The sequence below is a fragment of the Kogia breviceps genome, chromosome 3 (genome assembly GCF_026419965.1).
Source record: "Kogia breviceps isolate mKogBre1 chromosome 3, mKogBre1 haplotype 1, whole genome shotgun sequence".
Classification (NCBI taxonomy): Eukaryota; Metazoa; Chordata; class Mammalia; order Artiodactyla; family Physeteridae; genus Kogia; species Kogia breviceps.
In genome coordinates this window covers 142,752,962-142,771,116 of record NC_081312.1, presented here as the reverse complement: position 1 = coordinate 142,771,116, position 18,155 = coordinate 142,752,962, and the positions used below count along the sequence as shown (strand labels likewise).

Below are 18,155 nucleotides of genomic sequence, written 5' to 3'. Positions count from 1 at the left end.
ACCCCAGACTCACAAGCCAAACCATCAGTACTGCTGTCCAGCTTCACCGCTGTGTTCTCATCTTCAATTACACCCGAATTTCCTCCTTTCCCCAGACAGGCCGCACTGCCCTTCTGTGGTTCTGCACCTCTGCACATGCTCTTCCTCCGCCTGGAGTGCCCTAGATACCCTCACCCACCGCCGCCATACTCACCTGCCCACCTGGATTCTTCCGTGAGAACTCCTATTTATCCTTCCAGACACAGCACAACCGTCTTTGCTCTGTGAACCCTTCAGGAGTGCCCTGCAAATTGGCTCTCAGACAAGGAACATACACAGAACAGTTCTCCATAATGAATCAACCCAATTGTTATTGAGTTCCTACTATGTTCCAGCTCACAGTCCTACCCCCTCTAAGGCAAGCGGAACACAGTGGGTGTGACCCAGAGGTGCGGCAGCACAGGGAGGGCTGGGGGTAGCCCCCTGGGGGACATTTGGAAAGTCCAGAGACATTTTTGGTCTTCACAGCTTGGGGAGGGGGAGGAGAGCGGTGCTGCTGGCCTCTCTTGGATGGAGGCAAGGATGCAGCTAAACATCCTACCGTGCACAGGACAGCTCCCACAGCAAAGAAATATCTGGCCCCAAATGTCAATGGTGGTGAGGTTGAGAAGCCCCAGATTAAGCCCTTTCTCTTGGAGAGAAGGACCCAGCATGAGCTCAGAGTTGGAGAAGGAAAGAGGTGAGCAGGTAGATAGAGGGAGCTAGCACAGCACTCCCACCTCCCTCCCTGGGAAGCTGATGACCCTGTGGTTCCACCCTCAGATGGAAGCCTCGCTGGAAAACTGGATCTGGCAGATGGTAGCCGCACTGAAGTCTCAGCTGGCCCGACCAGTCAACGTGGCGCTGGCAGAATGGGTCACCCTGGCCCACACCCACTACTCCACTGCTGTCCGCAACACCCGCCTCGTCGGCCAGGAGATCGCGGCCCTTCTCCAGTGGCTGGAGGTGACACCTGCCCTGACCTCCCTTCTCTCCCGTCCTCTCCCTTCCTCTAAGACTGAGTGAATTAAGCTGGTCTCCTAGAGCAACCCAGACGGGAGAACTACTTCTGCTCAGCTCACAGGAATGGGAAGGCATGAGACAGAGACCAGACCCCCAGTGGTCTCTCAAATGCCTCCCTTAAAGCCCTATTTTATAAAATCAACTGCCCCCACTACTCCATCCACTGTTCCTTTTATGCTCACCTCTTTGGATGTGCTAAGGGATCTAAACACACCCTATAAGCTATCAAACTCCCACACACATGAATGAGATCACTCCCGCAAGGCATTAACATCCAGGTAAAGATGGGCAGACAGGAGGCAGCATCGCCAGGCAGGGTCCCAGGTAGCTGAGCCTGAAAGGAAACAGGACAGAGTCAGCAAGGTGAGAAACCAGTTGGGGTCCTGAGTAGGAGTTAAGCACCTTACTTGTGACCAGGCACAAAGAACAGAGAGAGCCTAGAGCAGGCTGCACCCACAAAGGCTTTTATCCAGGCAGCTCTCTCCCCTCCTGAAACCATCTCACCGCTGTCTTCCAGGAATCTGTTCACTTTTCTCCAAGCAATGTTCATCTAATTGGGTACAGCCTGGGTGCACACGTCTCAGGATTCGCTGGCAGTTACATGAGCGGAAAGCACAAGATTGGGAGAATTACAGGTAACCACACTTGATGACTAACAGCTATAATCTTCACAACTGGACGGGAGCACGGAGCAAGGACCTGCTCTTCCAACGGTCTCATAATTAACCCACCCCCAGCTTCCTTCAAGCTGTATTAGAGTTCACAAGAGGACTTATAGCACTATTTATTTCAAACATGACCGCTGTCATAGACTGCTGTTCCAAGAGAATTTAGAACAAATCACTGCCTCCCTTCCTATTGACTTTCCTCAAACAAAGGTCTCTCACAGTCCTGCCAAATAGGTCCTAAGAAGTAGATTTTGTGTACACTTTTGTAGCAGGAAAGAGTTTATTTTTCAACCTATAGTTTTAAAAGCCCAACGTGAGTTAAAGAATGACAGCCCTAAATTTGCTGTAACAGCCATGTTTGTACCCCAGTGTTCACTCTTGTGAAACACGTGGGTCCTACTCTGGGGCCCATGTGGATTGAGGGAGGGATCTGTGCACCAAAAACCTCACCCCAAGCTCTATGCCACCTTGGAAATGCCCCTAGATACCCAGGAAGAGCTGAAGACACACAAGAAGGCCTTTCCTACCAGGCTGCCCTGACACAAACCTCATCCCCTCCTGCTGCCCCAGAGTCACAGTCAGAAGAACACGCCTCATCAGCCAAGTCCCTGAGGCCCACTGATTCCTACAGGGTAAAACTCAGGAGGCCCAGACAAGGCCCTTCTCAGTGTAGTGTCCCCAGAGCTCTCCAGCTTCTCCTCCCACTGTTCCCTTCTTATAGTTCTAGGCTTCTGTGACACTAGATTTTTCTCCACTCTACAAACATGCCATGACCTTTTGTGCTTCTGGGCCTTTGCAGTCACTTTTCCCTTTGCCTGGAAAACCAAGCCCTAGTCTCCCTACCAAACTCCTACTCATCCTTCAAGACCCATCAGGCTAAAACAATATTTCACAAGCAAAAACAATTCAAACAAAATGTAAGATGAGGGCTTCCCTGGTGGCGCAGTGGTTGAGAGTCCGCCTGCCGATGCAGGGGACGCGGGTTCGTGCCCCGGTCCTGGAGGATCCCACGTGCCGCGGAGCGGCTGGGCCCGTGGGCCATGGCTGCTGGGCCTGCGCGTCCGGAGCCTGCGCTCCGCAATGGGAGAGGCCACAGCGGTGAGAGGCCCGCGTACCACAAAAAAAAAAAAAAAAAAAAATGTAAGATGAATAACATTGCTGTGATCTTTTATTTTATCAAGAAAGTACATTTTTGGCAACTACTATCTACTATTACCATTCTTTCATAAAAGAAGAGATTTATTTTAACACTGAAAAAAATAGGGATAATGGCAGACATTTAAACGAAGCAAATTTGTCATGTTGAGAACTCATTTTCTGGTCTTTTTTTTTTTTTTTTTTTTTCATCTTGCTGGTGACGGGGAGGCCTGATCCATGGATCAGTATTTGGCGCCCTCCATTATTTAACACTCAATAGCCTGGGGGTGAGCAGACCTCCCACACAAGAACCTTCCACAGAAGTCCAGTGAGGTCTTTCACAGACAAGGCTAAGTCAGAACTGCAGAGAGGCGGCACTGGGCCCAGGACCCTCTCCACACCGGCTGGTGTCACGGGCCACATCAGGCATTATTAGCCAGGCCCACACATATCAGAAGCAACAGGACCGCTAATTACTCTGTTGTCATCTCATAGTCAGCCTGACGAAGAAAGGAATATAAATCACTTCCTTTATTTGTAACTATGGGTGAGGGCTAGAGAGCAGGGACTGTCATGGTCCCCTGTCAATTCCTTCACCCCCAACAGTGATGGAAGCCAGGACTGATACGGGACAACAAAGGGTCCTCCAGAGAAGGTAAAGGAAGAAAGAGAAAAAAAACCTTGAGTGCATAAATACTTCCCAGCAACCATCAGCCAGGAGCTGCCACTTGTCTCATGTAAACATATCTGTCACTTAAGGACCAGAGCTGTGAGCAGTCCTATTTGCTCACATTTTTCCCAGAGAACAGTAATGTCCCAAGGCGGTTCTGAACATTCCAATGAAATGACATTAGTGTAGGGGAAAAGCCAGCTTGTTTAGGGGAATTATTGACAACATGCAGGCAAATAAATTCTTTCTTTGATGGATAGGTTAAAACTACTTACATAAGCACAGTGGTTTTTTAATATGCAAAGACATGCTCTTGAAAGTAGCTTGAGAGGTACTTAAAATTGATTGGCTTAAATAAATCAAGCATTCCCTTATAACCTTATTTTCTACCACTGGATAGTTCCTGCAAACCTCTTTTCCCCATAGATAATAACCAGCCCGTGTCCAATTTTTAGTGCCATGAATTACTACAGTTTTACTGCGAAAAAGTTATGGCAAGATTTTCGAGAGAAAGATTATGCCCTAGGATTTTCTTCTTCCTGCTAGCTCATGAATGTGTAATAACATGAAAAAGGTAAAAAGAGCATTTCTTCTCCTCTCCTCTTGCTCTCACCTAACCCTTCCCCTTGCTTTCCTGTTAGGGCTGGATGCTGCGGGCCTTTTGTTCAAAAGAGCTTCCCCCAATGACCGGCTTTCACCAGATGATGCCAATTTCGTGGACGCCATTCACACCTTTACCCAGGAACACATGGGCCTGAGTGTGGGCATCAAACAGCCCATAGCCCACTATGACTTCTACCCCAACGGGGGCTCCTACCAGCCTGGATGCCACTTCCTAGAGCTCTACAAACATATTGCGAAGCACGGCTTAAATGGTGAGAAAGAAGACACTAGCCTAAGCTGGTTTACATTCCCTACAACTGATGGGGCCTCTGGATCCAGTGGTGTCTAATCTGCAAGATTCTGAGAAGAGTTCGGCAAGGGTGGGGCCCAGGGTGAATGGTCACCAAGTCCACCTAGAGAGAGTGCTTGTGGGAGTAGGTAAGGGCTGCCACTCCCCACAAGCCCTTCCTCTTAACAGTTAGTGGTCCCTGGAGCTCAGGTGCTGAGGATGAGCTGAGGGGCACCACTAGGAGTCCCCACTTCTTACCTCCACTCAGTGTACCCAGCGAAGTCTCTCCCGGGGTATTAGCCCTTCTGAAAGTTGAGCCCTGATGCCTGTGGTTCTTCCTCTTTCTCTGGAAGCTTCCTCACTCAGGGGGCTTCCTCTATTCTGGGCCCTATGATGATCCATTTAATAGATCATGGTTTCTTGATCCTTGGTCTCACAAGAGTGGGAATAACTCTTCCAACCCCCATGAGGTTTAATCAGCTGACCCTACAGGACATTCATTATTGAGATTCTTCCAATTAGATGTTCAGCTCTAAATAGGTCCTTGCGACTTCCTTTGTCTCAGGGTGGAAACTGAATATGGCATTATCTGGGCTGTGAGCCCCCTTCTCTCTCAAACCCTAAAACCAAAACATTAACACACACATTGATAACACGCCCCGGGTTAAAGAACAAAATTGTGAGCAAAAACCATACATTTCATAGGCCTTCCAAGGTTCTCATTATTGTAAAATAATATCCTGATTAAGACATGCCAACTCACTCTAAGCCAACTGGAGACCCCCCCGACCCCCATATACCACCATCTTGCCCCAATCATCTGAAACTGAGCTGAGCATACACTATCTCGTGATTACATCACCACCTTCACGTCTCCTGTATCAGAATGACCTTCACACTGGACACTATCTCATTTTGGCTGGACTCCCAACTTTCCACCCACCCACGCCTGAGAGAACCTTCTGGGAACTTCCCCTTATCGTTCCTTACATCTCTCTCCAGTCATCGCCCTCTAGTCACCAGCAGTTCCTGGTGACCATCCAACCCTCTTCCCAGATTTACACCCTCCCTAAGCTCAACACAGACCCCTAGGATGGTGTTTATTAGCTAGTTGCCTGGTAAATGCACCTCTGACCAATTACTGCCATTTTCTCTCTTTTTTTTTTTTTTTTTTTTTTTGCGGTATGCGGGCCTCTCACTGTCGTGGCCTCTCCCATTGCGGAGCACAGGCTCCGGACACGCAGGCTCAGCGGCCATGGCTCACGGGCCCAGCCGCTCCGCAGCATGTGGGATCTTCCCGGACCGGGGCACGAACCCGTGTCCCCTGCATCGGCAGGCGGACTCTCAACCACTGCGCCACCAGGGAAGCCCCATTTTCTCTTTTGTGCTACACTTCAGAATGATGGAACCAAGGATATTCATTTACCTTGCCCACCCTTGGTATGGTTTTTCTCAGTTTTCTTCACCCTTATGTTTGCAGGTGATCCCATTCTGGGGTGAACATGTGAACTTGGTCACTTGTTAACTGCTTTACCATCCTCACCACCTCCGGGCTAGGTGAGCTTGAGTGAGTGAGTGTCTTTGAAACTCAGTTTTCTCACTCGTAACAGCTGCCTCAAGGAGCCGAACTGAAGATCTGGGGAGGCACTCAGTGTAGTTAGTACCTGCCGAATCGTGGGTGCTCAACAAATATAGCCCCTAGTGACCAAGAACTGAGATGACTAATCCTGGGCAAACAGCTTTTGGCAAAGTTACCTGTGCTCCACCTTCACATGAGGTTCTTATCACTTCTCGTGGTGGTTCCTCAACATTCCTAGAGAAAACTTTACTAAAGATTGTTAAGATTTGGAGACCCAAAAACAACCCTCCCCCCCCCCCCCAAAAAAAAGGTCAAAATCCTTGGTATATAAACCTCCTAAACTTGTTTTGGGTTAGGCCCATTCAGACCTGGTCACTGGGATACGTCCTTCTTGAAGCCAGTCCCCATGCTGGTTGTACGGGCCAGTTATCTTAGGGCATGCAGTGGCTGCTTTGGGGCAGAAGGCAGACATGGTTGGGGAGGCCTCAGCTCTCACCAGACCATGAGCCAAGTCCCAAGATTGCCTGGGCACTGGTTTACCCAGCTTTATTAAGAAAAGAGGCATTCCGCACAAGCCTGTTCTGCTAACTCACCCTTAAAGCATCAGCAATTGTGCATTTTTAACCATTTGAGATTAAAATATTTCCAAAATGAATTACACTACCCCACTTGCTTAAATAATTCAATATTTTCTTAGTGACTTGGGGTTCCTATTAAAACACCTACCGTAACATACAGGGTGCCCTCAGCAGCCCCCTGGAGCCTGAGATTATGCCTCCACACTAAGTGACTGCAGGGTGTCTACCCTTTGTGTAGTGTTCAGTCAGTTATCACATCCACTGTAGTCAGCGGGTTGACCTCAGCACTCTCTTCCGCCTTCCTAATGTGCTGGTACTCTGCACTGAGAAACAAGGTGATCCTTCAGATAAAGGGATGATAATGTCCTTCTTGCCCTGTTTTCCAGCCATCACCCAGACCATCAAATGTGCCCACGAGCGCTCGGTGCACCTCTTCATCGACTCCTTGCTGCACGCTGATATGCAGAGCACGGCTTACCCATGCAGGGACATGGACAGCTTCAGACAGGGCCTGTGCCTGAGCTGCAAGAAGGGCCACTGCAACACGCTGGGCTACTATGCCCGCCAGGAGCAGCAAAGCAAGAAGAGCAAGAGCCTCTTCCTGGTGACTCGAGCCCAATCCCCGTTCAAAGGTGAGTGCAGGAGAGCCTTCACAAGGGCAGAATGCAGCCACTTGTCTGAAGGTTCAGAAGTTCCCTGAAGTCTTTTGCTGGAACTACTTCAGGCTCTGTTATTTTAGTGGTTTTGACCCTGCACAGATTCCAGACCGTGATGATGACACAGCCTCTCTCTTTACCCAAGAATGTGGCTTCCTCACTGCCAAGTGCTGGAGGAGAAAGCTTGATACTTTCTGGAACAATCTTTGGGTTGGCTGTACTTCATCCAATATCATGGTCCCCTAGAATATTAGATCCAGAAGGCCTTGAGCAATTACCTTGACCACCCAAGTTTCATTGTACAGGGCCCTGGAGACCTCTCCAAACTCAGACTGGAGCCCAGTGCTTTCATCTCTGCTCATGGCTTCCAGGAAAAATCTGGGCTCCACGCTACATCTGTGCTTCCTCATTTCCCCTGATGTTTGAATCAGCTCGTCTTACAAGAGATCATTGTCCTATTGAGGGCCTCCCTAGAAGAAGTTGCACTTCTCAACCTCAGGGGAGAAACTGAGCCCCTTCTTCTTGCTGGGTTGAATAGGAGGTCAGAGAAAGGGCTGTGGCCATGATTTGGGCTGAAGCCAGCAGAGAAATACTCCACTAAAGCCTAAATCCTCCTGGAGGGAACAAGCCAACATCTGTTGCCTTTAACATTTCTGCCTAATCCTTAAAACAGCTCTGGAATGATTTAGCATTTCACCGTTCACAGCACATGCGCTTGCGTCACTGGGAGGAGCCTGGTGCTGTTTGCTTGTTACCATGCAGATATTTGTATGCAGAAGGTGAACACGCTGTCAGTAGCACTTTGCCTTTGCATCACGTTTTACACAAAAACATTACATGTATCCACCGACTCCTCATGGTGCCCACAACAGCCAAGCGAGGTTGACAGGGTTAACCTGGAAGGAGGCCTGGAACCCAGGTGCCTCTGACTCCCAGGCTGAACACTCCCAGGTGTTCCGTTCATTACCACACTCCCAAGTTCAAGCTCCCAGGCGACTTATTTTTTAGGCACAGGACTCTTCTGTTTATCTGAACTTTTGCTCTCCAGCCAGATTTCCCTTCCCTGAGTCCCAGGAATGACAGAAATCAGATGGAGCGTCTGCTAGCTTCTGAGAGCACTTGGAGGGAGGGCAGGATCTTTCTTCCCTGAGGGCAGAGGGTGCTCTCAGCTGTCTGTCCTTGAGGGGTGGCGGAAGCCGGGGCACCGGGCACCGGGGCAGGTGAAGGGATTTGGAAGGCCTCCTGCTTCAGGGAGCTCCCCCACCGCAGGCTGGCAGTTAGACACTCACTCGGATTAACCAGCTCCTCTTAAATGGCAGAGCTGCCTGGAGTGATTAAGCCTCTCAGATAATCACATTTTACCAGATCTACTTTAATCCTGGAATGCTAGCATTTCAAAAAACTGTTCAACTCCACTATTTCACAGATGAGAAAACAGAGGCCCAGATGCAGGAGAATCATTTGCCCAGGGACACAAGAGGAATTCTTGGGGGCGGAGCCAGCACTGAGACCCAGGCCTCCAAACAACTAGTCTAGTGATTTTTTTACCTTGGTAACCTGCCCATGGTCTGTCTATAGGGGTGAGGGAAGGAGGAGAGGTGGGGGAGAATCTTGCTTTCTCCTTGCGGTCAGCTGGAAAGAAAGAGCGCCATTTTTCACCTTCCAGGGCAGGGCTGTGCATCTGAAGTGAGGGACTGGGTCCTGCCCTAGGTCATCTCCTGGGGGGCGTGGGGATGGGGGAGGGAGGCGAGAGCATCAAGAGAAGGAAGAGGGAGAGGGAAGAGCAGTAGACACAAGCCAGGCTGAGGTTTTCCCTTTGCCCGGGACCCCAGATGCCCAATCACCACACGGTGCTGGTGTGAACTCACAGGGACCCCTTTCCTATGAAGGAGGATCAAGGAGTCACATTAGGGCATCACTATCTCACCCAGCAGCTGCCAAAGGCACTGTGCCAGGCCATCATTTATTCTTCAAGCATAAATAGAGCCTGGTAGGCAGAGGCCCTCCCTCAGGGGAGACCAATCCCCTCCCACGTGCTAAATGCTAAATGCCATCTCAGGGAGACAGATGATGAGTCCCTTGGACACAACGTTGCAGGAAAAGGGACCCCTTCCAGGGCCCGAGAGTGGGCTCTTGCCTAACCCTCGGAAATGAATTGCCCGAGGAGACACACTTGCTGACAAAGCAGAGACTATTGGGAAGGGGTGCCCAGGCGGAGAGCAGCAGGGTAAGGGAACCCAGGAGAACGGCTCTGCCACAGGGCTCGCAGCCTTGGGTTTTATGGTGATGGAGTTAGTTTCCGAGTTTTCTCTGGCCAGTCATCTCGCTTGGCCCATACGTGGTAACTCAGGGTCCTTCCTGGTTGCGCACGCATCTCTCAGCCAAGAAGATTGGCTGGATTCCAGCGTGAAGGATTCTGGGAGGTTGGTAGGACACATGGACTGGTGTCTCCTCTCTCCTTTTGACCTTTCCCAAATTCTTTCAGTGGGTGGTGGCTTGTTAGCTCCACGTTCCTTACCAGGACCTCATGTTGTAAGATAACTCATGCAAATGGTTACTCTAGGGTCTGGCCAGAGTGGGCAGTTTCGGTCAGTAGTTCCCCTAACAAGAACACTTGGGTCTCTTTATCACCAGCGTCTCATCTTGCTCCAGGGATATCCAATGAAGATAAGATCTATGGGGCCACTGATATGGAGATGGGACTATGAGATAAGACTGCCTGAAACTGGTCCGAACCCAAACCTCTAGCCCCAGACAGAGTCCAGCGATGAGCTGCAGCCTGCACTGCACCCTCCTCTTCTCTGGGCCCTCCAAATTCTCCCCATACCCACCTCAGCCCTTCCAGTGAGCAAAGCCCTAATCTGCTCAGCCTAATTTGACTCACTGGTGGGGAGTCACATCCCTGCGGTCACATCAAGCTACCCTGGGTACAGCTGGAAATTATGCCCAGATGAGACTCCTACCTATGTGAAAGCGGCTGCTCATGGGATGCTGCAGTCTGTATAATGCTACATCGACCTATATGGTCGCTGCTAACCTTATGTGGCTATTTAAATTACTTAAAATAAAATCACAAATTTGAATCCTCAGTCATACTAGCCACATTTCAAATGCTCAAATGTGTGGCTGCCATATCAGAGAGTTCAGAAATAGACCATTTCCATCCAGAAAGTTTGATTGATGGTGCTGGCATCAAGTCTTTAATCTAGGCCACCATAATTGCACCCATCTTCACCCATCATGGCCACAATCATCTGTGACTTGGGCCCCCAGAGTCTATTTCAGTGGCCAACTCCAGCATTTGATGAATACTTATAGATTCATAAAGGAACAGACTTGCCCAACCCTGGTTACAGAGAACCCACAATCCATATTCTTCAAGGACATTTAATTGTACTATATATTTTAGTGCAGGGTCTGGCTGGGCAAGATAAACATCCCCTCCCGATTGTAGTTGCACAAAGGATGACTAACTTGGCCCTCATTCCTCTGGCTCCCAAGATATTTTGACAAAACCATCAAAGGATCTGTTTTCTACAGCCGTACGCCAGAACTTGGGTAAACGCTGAAGAGGACAGCAGTAGCAGAAGGGAATTGGGAAACAGTCGCTGAGTGAAATGAGGCAATTTATTGCCTACTTCCATTCTCTCTCTCTCAGGAGGAACCTTTGCTAGTTTGGGAGCCCTTTTTTTTTTTTTTTTTTTTTTTAAGTGAAGGAGGTGGGAAACAAACCTATATGAAGTCCTGCTTAGCAAGCATCTTATCTAATTTAATCCTCATAGCAGTTAGAGGAGGTAACTATGTGGAAGAGAAGGAAGCAGCACTCAGGGGGGGCTTCCTCTGTCCAGACACCACGTTGGATGTGTTGCATCAATTATCTCATGTATCATTTAATCCTCACAACAACCTACAGACAGAGAGAGGGACAAAGATGGAAGGGGCGGGGGGTGGATTGATTATGCCTAACTTTCCAAATAAATAAATTGAAATTCAGAGAGGCTAAATCACCTTCCCAAAGTCACACAGTCAGTGAGGAGCAAACGCAGTGTCTGACACCAGGTCTCCCCGATTCCATGGCCCTTGTTCCTTTCACTCCACATGGCCTCCTAAGTGTAGGACCGAGGCCAGTTCACTGACAGCTCACTCCTGAGTCATCCCTCCTCTTGGGCTCCTCTTTCTGAGTCTCTCCTCTCTTCCCCATCCTCCGCTGCCTGCACTCTCTCCCTGCACTCTGGGCCCCATCCAGCCGGTGGGAACTCGCTCCAGCTGATGAGAGCACTCTTCTGGTTGGTGAGCTAAACAGCCAAACTGTGACTTGGGGAGTCTGTTTGTCTTTGGCTTTTCTCAGCTACTTCTCTGGAAGGTTTTCACTGATTTCCAGGGAGAATTCCAGAGAAGCAATGGGTAATAGTAGAGAGAACAGAGGCTTGGGATTGGGATAAGGAGTGTCCAGAATTTGGCTTTGCTGCCAACCACCTATATGACCTTGACTCTGTGGCAAAACCTATGTGGGCCTCAGTTTCTTCAGCCACGAAGTGACTGTGTGTGGACCAGCGTGAGGGAGAACCACTAACCCCGGCACCTGGGGGTGGACTCAGTCTGCCCGCTGTGCTGGTCAGTCCTGCATATAGGATGGTCGACACCTTCTAGAAGCCAGGCACTTTTACATACCATCTCATCACATCCTTGCAACAACCCTGTGAGAAGGCTTTTGATACCTGTTTTACAGATGAGGAAACTGAGGTTCAGAAAGCTGATGAGTGCTCAAGACCTCTTGATGGTACCAGGAGGCTCCTATCTCTCAGTCAAGGGTGCTTATTTCCATCCCATACACACACACAACACAATACTCCCTGGCCTTCCCATACATACACACATACACACACGCTCCCCCATCTCCACCCCCAGCAGAGAAGGAAACTACCCATAGAAGGGGCAAGCATCCAATCTTGTGACATCAGCAGCACATAAATGGGGCAGGACTGTTGAGCCCAAATTTAGTCCCCAACCTAAGTACAGACACGCACACACACATAGGCTTATAAAACCCCTTCTCGACTTCCCTTGAGCCTGTTCTGAGTTCATTCAACCAGCCCCTGCTAGTGCTGGCTGCTCGTACATTAACCCCCTGCATAAGACCATCATTGGGCCTCTCGGTTCCATGATGTTCAGCCTCCCTCTCGGGTTAGAGGCGTTTGAGATCTAGGAAGAAGACCTTGGTGCTGCAAGAAAACACGAGATCTCATTCTTACCAACTCCATGAGAAAAAAATCTATACATTCAAAACAAAAAGACCTCTTTGATGTTTGTAAAGAGTCATAATGTCTCCCAGGGCCAGTACCTAATGATTCAGAAGCATTTTTCCCATGAGACAAAAAAAAAAGTGGAAAACAATATTTCCTTTTTATAAATTCCATAACCTGGTACTCACAGTGGCTACCTTGTAAAAAGAAACTTTTTTTTTTTAAGTGGCACCAGTGGAGTCCACACAAGATTAGGATCCAGGGTTTTTAGGGTATCTGAACCCCAGGCAGACTCTCTGGTGAGGAGACTCTCCAGAGGCCTCACATCTCTGCTCCAGGTTTGATCTTGCCTGATCTCATTCAGGGTTAATAGACTATTTCATGCTTTTCATCTTTAAGACCTGAAATAATTTCTCCTGCCTGAACTGAGGAACACGTTGTGCTGGCCTCCTTGCGGTCACAGGATCAAAAGCATTTCCCTAAATCATCTTTTTAAATCCTTATTAAACATGCCATAAAGTAAAGTGAGAAAAATTATTCACCCCTTTTTCCTTCATCTTTGTAACAGCATCATTGTCCTGGGGGGTGGGGGGAGGAATAAGAAGCAAATTGTCTTTTTTCTTGTTTTAAGGAAAAACACTTACAAAATCCAAAATAAGAACAAATAATTAGATCTGAACATGAAAGTCTCTTATGTATTTTAAAAAATTAATTTCAAGATTTCTCCCCAAAAATGGCTCTCCTAGTGCAGGTTAAAAGGGATTCCTTGTGCTATCGATGTGTGATGGGTTTGACCATCACACTTCTGCAGACATGGGTGCCCGCATTCCTGCACACCTGTGCCCTCCACAGCCCACCTCACTCAGGCCCCTCACGGCTTACACACCTTTGGAGGTTCTGACCTCCTGCATAGGTCCCACCCCAGGGAGACACTGCAGGACACAGGTAATTCTCATCCACAGGATGTGACAGCTAAAGGGACCTTCGCAATCATCAAAGCCAACCCCTTCCCCCAGAATTGTAGAACCATGGCATCTCAGATGTGGAAATCCATCTCTTCCCACTCATATTTTAAGAGCAAAGGAAGACAAAAACCCATCTCCAGTGCAGGGACGTGACACATTTATCCCAGCTCGGGGGCTGGTCATTCAGCAGACAGGCAGGAATCTGCAGCAGTGATAACCCAGGATGGATGTCAGTGGGTCAGAGCTGGCAGGCACTTTGTCTTGGTGGCTTTATTGGAGGCAGGTTTAGACTGCGGCTTTTCTTCAGGGGCTGTTTGCTCTTTGCTTTCAAAGGGCAGCTTCAGCTTGCTAGAACCGGAACCCCAGGACACAGTGGGAAGGGTCTTTTGGAATCAGACCAGACACCTGTGTTCAAAGTCTGCTCCACTGAAGTGAGAGAGTGGCATGGACATATATACACTACCAAACGTAGAATAGATAAGCTAGTGGGAAGCAGCCGCATAGCACAGGGAGATCAGCTCAGTGCTTTGTGACCACCTAGAGGGGTGGGATAGGGAAGATGGAAGGGAGATGCAAGAGGGAGGAGATATGGGGATATATGTATATGTATAGCTGATTCACTCAGTTATACAGCAGAAACTAACACACCATTGTAAAGCAATTATACTCCAATAAAGATGTTTAAAAAAAAAGTCTGCTCCACTTCTAACTATCTGGGTCACCTTACACCCCTCTCCAAATCTCTGCTTCCTTATCTGTAACCAGGATCATTGATACCCTATCTATCTAGGTCTCAGCAGAAAACAGGACTCCACTCACCTGGATCAACTAAAGAGAACAGGCAGGACTCCTTAGAGAGGGTGGGTGATATTAAGGAAAGCAACATGGGCTGTTGATGCACCCCAGATCTAACAAGCAGCCTCTGGGAGAAGTAAGGAGAAGGAACAGCCCAAGAGAACGGGAGCTGTGGAGGAGAGGCTGCTCATAGCAGCTCATCATGGAGCACAGTTCCTCTGCAGTCAGTCTTCAAAGCAGGAGGGAGCAGAGAAAAAAACACCCTGACATCTCTCTTCTGTGCCCTGATCTCCTGCTGGTGCCTCCCCAGTGGGTCAATCGCAAGCAGAAACCATCCTGCAAGGCAGCCGGGAGATGAGGCCGTGGGGTCACTTCCTGAGGTTCGGAGCTGGATGGGGATAGCAGGGGTAGGTGTAGAAAATGGAGCCTCACCACATGTTATCTTTATTTTGTCTTGTTACGAGGACAAATGTAATGTCTGTGAAGCACTTAGTATGTAGCCTGATGCGTAGTAGTATCTCAACAAATGAAAGCAATTTTTTGATTATTCCTATTCACAATTAGGCTCTTTAAGGCAACTGTGTCCTGCCTTGTTTTCACACAAAAAGCCTCAGAAGCACTCCTTAGATGCCTGATGTGTGCTGTGACTTGTGGAGACACAAGCGTTAATATGACCCCAAGGCTGCCCTCAGGGAGATAAGATCCATGGACATGGATGCCCCTGAGACTAGGCAGAAGGTGACAAGGGTCACAGAAGTCAGTTTGCTTCCCAGCTGCAAGCTCCTCTAAGGCCAGGACCACAGCTTGTGGTTCTGTTTTCTTTCTTAATACTTTTAAAAACTTTTCTTTTTCCAATAAGAGTCTAATTAGAATACATGCTTATTGTAGAAAATGTGGCACTTGCAGAAAAGCATAAAGAAGAGAATAAAAATTACCTCTCTCCCCTCTCCAGAGATAATCACTTAATATTTTTGCGAATCTCCCTCCTACTCTGCATGCTGTTTTATTAGAATTAGTCTCATGTTAGATGTACAATTTGTATCCTGATGGTTGTTTGGGGTTTTTTTTCCACTTTTTCATAAGCATTGAAACCATTCCAAAAATATCTTTTAATCACTTCATAAGAGTAAATCACGTGGTTGGGAACATGAACTCAGAGTCAGCAGACTAACGTCTAATTGCAGCTTCACCAGTTCTTAGCTGCATGACAATGGACAAGTTACTTAAATTTCCTGAGCTTCAGCTTCTTCATTTGTAAAATCATGTGAAGGGAGGTTAAAGTAGGCATCTTACAAAGTTGTAGTAAAAGAAATAAGATAATTTTGAGAAACAATAGTTCAGTATCTGGGACATAATAGAGAGCTAAATGGTAATTATTATAATTGTCATTATTAGTCCATAGTCATTCCTCTATTGGTGAATATTTAGGGTGTTTTTGATTTATTTTTAATTAAATAATTCTGTTATGACATTTTTGAACTTTAATCTCTTTCCGCACTTCGACTTTTTCCTTAGGGTATGTAAAGCTATTGGTCCTGGGTATAAACATTTAAAACTTCAAGTTCTGGAGCCAGGTGGCCTGGACTTACGTCCCAGTTATGCTACTTACTAGCTGTGTGATACTGGAAAAGTTGCTTAACCTTTCTGTGCTTCAGTTTCCTCTTCTCTAAAATGAAATAATAGTACCAGCTGTTGTAAGGATTAAATGAGATAATAAATACAAGGTGCCTGGCACAGGTAAACAAAATAAATGTTAGCCTATGTTATTACCATGCATACTGCTAATTGCATTCTTTTACTCATCTATCCCCAATGGCTTTTAGTACTGGGCTGGGTATCAGTAGATTTCCAGTTACTACCTATTAAACTGGTTGCTATGAGTGTTTCTTGCATACTCTGGGAGATGCCCTGCCTGCTTGTTTGGGGGTTAACCCAAGGCCAGTTCTCTCATGTCATCCTGTCCACATCCTGCCCCCACCCCACCCCCAGTGCCTACAGCCTATATCTTTCCTTTTTGCCTCAGTTCAACTTATAAAACTGTTCACCTGTTACAGCGTTTCCTAGACAGACCCCAAATAGTGTAAGACCTCTCCAGAGGCTTCTGGGATGATAGGCCAGAGTCCCTGCCTCCACCACTGCCCTCTACCCAAGGGTTTAGGGACCCTTCCTGGGACTTGGGCCCATAGCCCTTCTCTTATTTCTCACCCAAAGCCTCACAGTCTTGAGAGCATCAAACTACTGTATTCCAGGCTGGAGGATTCGAGCACCTGTTATTCAGGGCACTGGAGGCAATCCACTGCAAAACCCAAACGGGAAGATTGGTTTATACCAAAGGGTAGGGTTATATAAATAACCCAGAAACCCAGCAATACAGGCACACCAGGACCCTACAGCTGAGGTGTTGGCAACACACCATTAGCCACAGCTGCTACCAGGTTTGTGTGTAGCTACCAACCTCCAGCGGAAATGCATCATTTGGGAGTAAGTAGATTGATTCATGAGGATGTTGAATTTCCACAGGTTGGGTGCATGGGATGGATAATCAAGTGGCTAGTTCCATAATCTATCCTTTCCAGGAGGAATTCTACAACAAAGCTTGAAACTCACCTTGAATTCTCAGAGGTGATTTCCATCTTGCTAAATGTTCGTGCACCTTCTGATACTCCCAAGCAAAATGTCAGTTCTTCATCCCACAAATGTTTATTAAGCACCTTCTGTGTGCAAGCACTGTATCATGATTAGTGGGTTAATCATTATCTAGAACAGGAAAAGCAAACACGCCACAAGTATATCGTATATCCCCTATCCTTCGCCCAAGGCAGACACCAATCCTCCCAAGAGCCTAGACATGGTCTCAGAGCCCATCTCAACATGGGGCCCCAGGCAGTCCTACCAATCAAGTTGACATGCCATATTAAACCTGTTTGCAGTCTTGGAGCTCAAGTGCTACAAGTACTTAGAGAATATGGAGACAGCAGGAAAAAGAAGTCTAAGCAGCCATCAGTCATTTGGAAATGGGGTGGGGTAATTTTGAAAACAGCTCCACAGCTGGTTGGTGTAACAATGCAAACTAATCAAAGCAGTGGGTCCAGGCCAAGAGCACAGGCTGCTATGTGACCCTGAGCAGGTCACTTCACCTCTCTGGCCCTGGTTTTCTTCTTTATAAAATGGGGCTGATACTACCCTCCTCATAGGGTAGTTACGATAAGTAAATGAGATGATGCAATGTCAAGTGTTTAACTACACCTGTCCTATAGTAAGCAGTTTGCTTTTATTAATTAAATATAGACTGTATTTAGGTAAAGAAGAAAAAATTAAATTTCCCTCTTCCAAACAACCCAGTATAGAAGGACATTCTGGACACCTGATAAGATAAAAAAAATTCTAGGCCCAGGCACTAGAACTAGTTGTCTTATTTCCATGGGAAAATGTGCTTGTTGAACCCCACAGAGTTAGTTCCCAGGAACTGCCCCAGAACACAAAGGTGTGGTCATTAGGGCATATTTCTTAGCTGGAGTTCTGTCTCACCCCAAAACTGACGCCACCAAACAGAGGCAAAAGTAAAAATGACAGTGTGTTCTCTTGCTTTTGTCAGCTGCCTAAAAGACAATATATCCTTTGATTTGTGAAAGGGGACCCTTGCCAAATACATGGAATAGTCCAACAGAATTCATCTGGAAATTGATGAGAATGCCAAATATATTGTACTCCTATTCTGCCTTCTTTTGTTGGATAATATTTATTATATTATTGGGTTGGCCAAAAAGTTCATTCAGTTTTAAGTAAAAATAAAAGACACTTTCTTCATTTTCACCAAGAACTTTATTGAACAACGTTTTCACTACCACAACGAACTTTTTGGCCAACCCAATACAAACATAAGTCCTCTTAGACATGTAGGAAATTCAGAGAAGGAAAAAGAGGAAAATAA

General features: G+C 47.4%; 1 protein-coding gene across 1 annotated transcript in view; it reads left to right on the top strand.

The window, feature by feature from the left end:
• LIPC (lipase C, hepatic type) overlaps nt 1-18,155 on the top strand; it is a 158,575-nt gene that overhangs the window by 132,667 nt on the left and 7,753 nt on the right. The window contains exons 3-6 of the mRNA XM_059056339.2: nt 802-984; nt 1,559-1,676; nt 4,158-4,391; nt 6,952-7,197. Of these exons, the coding sequence (XP_058912322.1) occupies nt 802-984; nt 1,559-1,676; nt 4,158-4,391; nt 6,952-7,197 (781 nt within the window). The remainder of the gene's footprint in view (nt 1-801; nt 985-1,558; nt 1,677-4,157; nt 4,392-6,951; nt 7,198-18,155) is intronic.